This window comes from Pongo pygmaeus, chromosome 1 (assembly GCF_028885625.2).
Source record: "Pongo pygmaeus isolate AG05252 chromosome 1, NHGRI_mPonPyg2-v2.0_pri, whole genome shotgun sequence".
Classification (NCBI taxonomy): Eukaryota; Metazoa; Chordata; class Mammalia; order Primates; family Hominidae; genus Pongo; species Pongo pygmaeus.
In genome coordinates this window covers 129,464,020-129,470,463 of record NC_072373.2, presented here as the reverse complement: position 1 = coordinate 129,470,463, position 6,444 = coordinate 129,464,020, and the positions used below count along the sequence as shown (strand labels likewise).

Below are 6,444 nucleotides of genomic sequence, written 5' to 3'. Positions count from 1 at the left end.
AGGTCCATGGCTTACACTGGTGTTTCACATTCTGCAACTTTGGACAAATTTATAAGTACACAGATCCACTATTATGGCATCATATAGAGTAGTTCCACTGTCCTAAGAATCTTCCGTGTTCATCTATTCATTCTTCCCTTCCCCCTAACTCGGGCAACCACTGGTCTTTTTACCTGTCTCCATAGTTTTGCCTTCTCAAGAATGTCATAGTTGGTAGCATACAGTATGTAGTCCTTTCCGGTTGGCTTCTGTCACTTAGTGATACACACTTAAGATTCCTTCATGTCTTTTCATGGCTGGACAGCTCATTTCTTTTTAGCATTGAATAATATTCCATTGTCTAGATGTACCACTGACATCTGCTTTAAATCTTTTGCCCATTTCATTTTTACCCCCTAACCATTTCATTACTAAAACACAAGACAAACTCTGGAAAGGAGTTTGTTGATGAGAAAACACTGAAAGTGCGATTTAAATTGAGGAATGGAGATTTTCTGTGGATAATTATCTATGTTCCACTTTACCAAAGAAAAATGAATTTCAAGTAGTGCATAAAGTAATTCTCGTTAAAAAATGTGGGAATAAAGAGATCCGTCCTGGGTACTGGGAATATATTTATCTCACAGAAAAATCTTGCCCACAAAATGCATCAGACTGAGATGAAATACTCTAGGGTATATTAAATTTTATTCTAATATTGAAGGGAAGAAAAAAAAAGGACAGAAAGAAAAATGAAACAGGATGAAAAATAAGGTGATTGAGAGAGAGAAAAGACAGAGAGACTTGTTAACTACAGGACTTTCTGAGCAAGATATTTTTCTTCCTTTTACAAGTTGGAAGCTATTGAATAATTCATGCCAAGCGTGGAAAGGCTGTCTTTTCCCTGGGTGATGTATAACTAAGCAGGAGAGAGCTTCGAGTGGGTTCACCACATCAGCCACCACTCTTGCTTCGGAGCACAGGGTGCTCTCCTCTTGAGCTCAGCTTCTGCTTTTGCAGCCAAGCATTCTTGCTGCTGCTGCCTGCCTGCCCACCCCCCTGGGCTTGCAGCCCGCCACTTTACTTTCTCCAGCCCTGATACCAGCTGAGAAGTCTCCCTGCAGCTGCTAGTTCCTGCCCAGGACCATGTGTGTGGATGCTGCTTGGGAGAAGCGGGCACTTGCTCCTGGCACTGATCCCAGCTGAGTTTCTCCTGTTGATTTCTGGACCACTGATACTGTTGCTGAGGAGGTATTTCCTGGCATCCCTCCCTCTGAGACACGGGCTAAGGACCAGCCTAAACGCAAGGTACCCTTCACCTCTTTCCCATGGGATTTTCCCCAGCTGGGATATCTCTGCTTTCTCCTGGAACTAGGTCCTCCAGCTGGCAACATTTCTCTCTCTCTCTCTCTCTCTCTCTCTCTCTCTCTCTCTGTGTGTGTGTGTGTGTGTTGGGGGAAAAGAGGAGACTGTTTTGGGTATTGCTCTGTCCCAAGGCTTCCCCGATGCCTGCTGAATGCAATGCAAAGTGGCCTTTCCCCTGGCTCTGGAGACATTTCCGAGGCAGGCACCTGTCATCTGCCACCCCCGTCCTCCTCGAGCTCCCTTTCTCCCCCTCCCCCAGCCCATTATTCTGCTTCAGCCTTTTGTGTCGGTAGCAGAGGGCTGAAGGGATGTCTTTGCCCTTCTGGCAGGCAGGAAAGTGTCAGGATGGACCGCGCTGCCAGAAGCCGACGCTAGCGAGGGAGGTGTGAAGAGTTGGCCAGAATGACCAACTCCTCCTCCACATCCACCTCCTCCACCACCGGTGGCTCGCTGCTGCTGCTCTGCGAGGAAGAGGAGTCGTGGGCGGGCCGGCGCATCCCGGTGTCACTCCTGTATTCGGGCCTGGCCATCGGGGGCACGCTGGCCAACGGCATGGTCATCTATCTCGTGTCGTCCTTCCGAAAGCTGCAGACCACCAGCAACGCCTTCATCGTGAACGGCTGCGCCGCAGACCTCAGCGTCTGCGCCCTCTGGATGCCGCAGGAGGCGGTGCTCGGGCTCCTGCCCACCGGCTCTGCGGAGCCCCCTGCTGACTGGGACGGCGCTGGCGGCAGCTACCGCCTGCTACGGGGTGGGCTGCTGGGCCTCGGACTCACGGTGTCCCTCCTATCCCATTGCCTCGTGGCCCTGAACCGCTACCTGCTCATTACCCGGGCGCCCGCCACCTACCAGGCGCTGTACCAGAGGCGCCACACGGCGGGCATGCTGGCGCTGTCCTGGGCGCTCGCCCTGGGCCTCGTGCTGCTGCTGCCGCCCTGGGCACCGCGGCCCGGCGCCGCGCCACCGCGAGTCCACTACCCGGCGCTGCTGGCCGCCGCGGCGCTGCTGGCGCAGACGGCGCTGCTGCTGCACTGCTACCTGGGCATCGTGCGCCGCGTGCGTGTCAGCGTCAAGCGGGTCAGCGTGCTCAACTTCCACCTGCTGCACCAGTTGCCCGGCTGCGCCGCCGCCGCCGCCGCCTTCCCGGGCGCCCAGCACGCGCCGGGCCCCGGTGGCGCCGCGCACCCGGCGCAGGCCCAGCCCCTGCCGCCCGCGCTGCACCCGCGGCGGGCACAGCGGCGTCTCAGCGGCCTGTCAGTGCTGCTGCTCTGCTGCGTCTTCCTGCTGGCCACGCAGCCACTGGTGTGGGTGAGCCTGGCCAGCGGTTTCTCGCTGCCGGTGCCCTGGGGAGTGCAGGCGGCCAGCTGGCTCCTGTGCTGCGCCCTGTCCGCGCTCAACCCGCTGCTCTACACGTGGAGGAACGAGGAGTTCCGCCGCTCCGTGCGCTCAGTCCTGCCGGGTGTCGGCGACGCGGCGGCCGCTGCCGTTGCCGCCACAGCCGTGCCCGCAGTGTCCCAGGCGCAACTGGGCACCCGCGCCGCGGGCCAGCACTGGTAACCTAGCCGGGGCCCGAGGGAAGCGGAGATCCCCGGCTTCCAACGTCCTTGGTCACCGTCGCCTCCTTCCCTCCTAAGGCATCCCCTGCCTGAACGCAGACTCCCGCCGCGAAGCCCAATAGATCGGGGGAAAATGAGGCCTTCGACCCCAGCGGGCTACCTGCTACCTGAACCAAGGCGTCTCTCTAAGTAGAGCGCCCGAAGTCATTTTGGACGGCCACCTGATTTTTACCCTTTGTTTCTGTGTTTTAGAGAAATCCTAAAGTCAAAACACCAGAGACTTGAAGAACTTGCAAACTGGCATTTTAAAATAACCGGTTAATTTATTTCGACACAGTTTGTTTTTGAAAAAGAGCTTTCATAATGTATAACCCTTCCCACTTTCATCGTCTTATATATGAAGCGCCTTGAGTGTGCATGAGCCAAAGGAAATAACATCGAAGAAGGAAAACAATATGTAGAAAGTATTTTAGAAAGTAACCTGTCTTTGATGATGCTTCTCTTACCATTTAGTTTTTGTATATCACCCTGGAGCAGTGAAGCCCTAGGTGTGCCCACCAGTATGAGTTGCCATTAAGACCTCAAGCCCTTTATTCTTAAAAGGGTTTTTAATAAAGTCTTTCTCAAATGAGGTAGAATCTTAGCCAGTGAGAAAAAAAATTATTTTATGCTCCTTTTTTTTGCACTCTGAAGACTGAAAATTGGCGTTGCGTGTTAAAGTGAAAATTTTCCAGTTTGATAATTGATGGTCAGAGCCAGCACTGGAATTTTGAAAACAAATAAGGTGATTATCTATTTTAGGTACCGTTTCACATTTTCTATAGCATGCACACTTGTTGCTACCCTCATTTTGTAACCAATTTATTTGCCTTATGAATGTGATTGCAGCTTTGAACATTCTGTACTATAATGGTTGCTAAGAAGAATAAGTCCTTCTGTTTTCTCTTTAACATTTAAAATATCTCAATGCACATGATATAATTAAACACTAATAATACCATGACTGCATAGCTAATATTAGCTGCTATTGCATGCTCCTAGATGCTAGAACTTATTGGGCATGTGGTATACTAAAGCAATACCCGTTAGACAAGGATATTTTACTTCTTCCAGACACCAGAAGAAATGGCCTTCAATTATTTGAAAAGAGACACAGAGACACCTCTGGCTACCTAGAGTTCTTCCTGTCTTGACCCAATTTATGAGAAAGCTCCCAGTTGGGACTTTATCTCACAAGTGGAATCACAGTCAAGATGGATCAATAATATGGTTTGGCTCAGCAAAGCCATCTGTGCTCTTTTAGGGTTTAAACAAGCCACACGTTAGAAAGCAACACTGCTTTTATGTAGTTCATATATATTACCATGACATTTAACATTAATATCGTATATGTTGAAGGAGGTATAATAAACTCAGTCATATATAGTGAAGAGTTCAAATGGGAAAGTGTTCTAAAACATATTATTTGAGATTTGTCATATTCATCTTTGGTTTACTAAATTTACTTAGAAATATTTGAAATGCAAAATTGTGTGAAATCACCTTATCAAATTAAAATGGGAAGAAAGTAATTTTAATAATTTTTAATGATCATATGTCAGCATTCTGACTACTTACCACATCAAATCTGGGCCCAAACAGCCTCAGTTAACTGCATAATTCAGGAACAAAACCAGCTTGCTTTGTTGCATGCCTGGGCAATTTCAGCCAGGACATTAGGACCACTTGTTGTACATTTGAATAATTATGGAAGTTGGGACATGTTAAGGAAAACAAATATGTTCATCACCAACAATCAACTGTCATTTTATTAATCTATCCCTTTTGTGCATGCACCATTTCTCTCTTACTAACAGTTTCATCTGTTCACATTTTCCTTGATTCAAATATTAAAGTTCAGACAACTATTCTGAGTTTTTTTTCTTCTGTCTCTGGTTTCCTTGCATACCTCCTTGAGAACATTGTAACAGAGGATATGGTATTCCAAAGCACTAGTGATGAAAGTAACTTCTTCTTGCTGGCTTTATCTAATTTTAGTTTGTACAATTATTTCTACTTTATATAATTAAATAAGGCCCACATACCAGCATTAAAGAGAAATAGGTAAAATTTCCTTTCTGTAAGTGTTGGGGAATAGGTTACAACAACAGAGAGCTGAGAATTTTCCTTTTGGGGTGGGGCTGGAGAGGGGATGCTTTTCTAAGTCTCTGTCAAAAAGGTCTTCTTTTAATTAGACCTTTATCTCTGTTTCTCACTGTAAATGGCTGTGAACGACTTCCCCCGCTATTCCTATAAACATCTGCCATGCATATGAAGTCAGCTTTCCAAGTGGTATCTTGGTATCTTGCAATGTTTCTGGCTAGCACTGAGAATCATCTTATACTGGCTCCATGCCATATGGGAGACCTACTTTAGCTTAATTTACGGTAATTAACTCCACAGGACTGATTCACTTTTAATTTCAAGGTAGTAATGATGTGTCTAAAAATGGCTTACCAGGGCACTAGCTGTGAGTGTTGGAGTTTTTGGTTTTACAAATTAAGTTAACAGAGATCGTGTTTTTATTTAAATGAAACCACGTATTATCCACTCAGGAATAAAAAAATCCTAATTGCTGTCGTGGGCTGCCCTATTTTGCCTTTTCTACTTTTTTCTCCCTTTAGATATATGCCTGTTAAGACATATAGCACCTGCGTCTCTTCCCCTTGCATTTTAAATGCCTAAATTCTAGGATGTAATAGGTATTACCCCTAGCACTTCCCTTCTTCCAAATTGTAGTATGTGAATAAACAAGAATTGTTTTCCACAAAAACATCCACAGGTGATCTTTGTTTTAAACAGGACAGGGAGTGTTCCAAGATCAGACAAGTTTTCCTGTGTCTCAGAATTAGAGAGAAAGATTTCTACAATGGGGGTATTATTGTTTTTTTTTCAGGAGGACCCAGTTGGAGGATAGAGTGGGGCTGAGGAAGGGGGAAGGGGCTTATTTGAATCCTCACATAGAGAAAGTCCTTGAAAAGACCTGCTTACCAATGGAATGTCAGCTTGCTTTAAACTCATGGGCAGTGCAAGCTTGTTTTTCTGACAATAACCACATTGGTCAACTTCACTGTCTCATGTGTGAACTTTGTTCTGTCTCCTGGCATTCAGACAATGCTCATCTGTCTCTTTAGTAGTCCTGGGAGCTGACTTGACAAAAGACATCAGTGGCATAAGTTACATTCAAGAACACTGAGAAAAATTGTAGATATCCCTTACTTTTGAGGCCTGTACTTAAAGTTTGTGGGTTGCTGGGCAAGAGTGGAGCTCCAGATGGAGCTCTCAGTCTTCAGGAACAAGGTGGGGGGACCCTTTCTTACCCCCTCCCTTTTAACATCTCAAGGGTCCTCATGCATAGGTGTATGACTCAGCCCACAATTCCAAGTTCTGCCTACAACCATTCCCTCACTAGCCACCTTGCCCACTACTGGGACCTAATGGTGGAACAAAGCAGGGGCCAGAGCATCCCCTGGGAGTGGCCTCGAGCCATTTGGGCATGGAATTC

The 6,444-nt window shown here is 47.1% G+C and overlaps 1 protein-coding gene across 1 annotated transcript; it reads left to right on the top strand.

Annotated features, from left to right (window-relative positions):
- The first annotated feature begins 923 nt into the window (after window positions 1-923).
- Window positions 924-5,620, top strand: GPR88 (G protein-coupled receptor 88). Its single transcript, XM_054474838.2, has 2 exons — window positions 924-1,287; window positions 1,674-5,620. The coding sequence occupies exon 2, from the start codon at window positions 1,747-1,749 to the stop codon at window positions 2,899-2,901; it is 1,155 nt and encodes a 384-aa protein (XP_054330813.1). The 5' UTR covers window positions 924-1,287; window positions 1,674-1,746; the 3' UTR covers window positions 2,902-5,620.
- Window positions 5,621-6,444: the final 824 nt, after the last annotated feature.

Excerpts from the sequence above, each read along its gene's own strand:
- GPR88 (XM_054474838.2), top strand. The coding sequence starts at position 1,747 with ATGACCAACTCCTCCTCCACATCCACCTCCTCCACCACCGGTGGCTCG.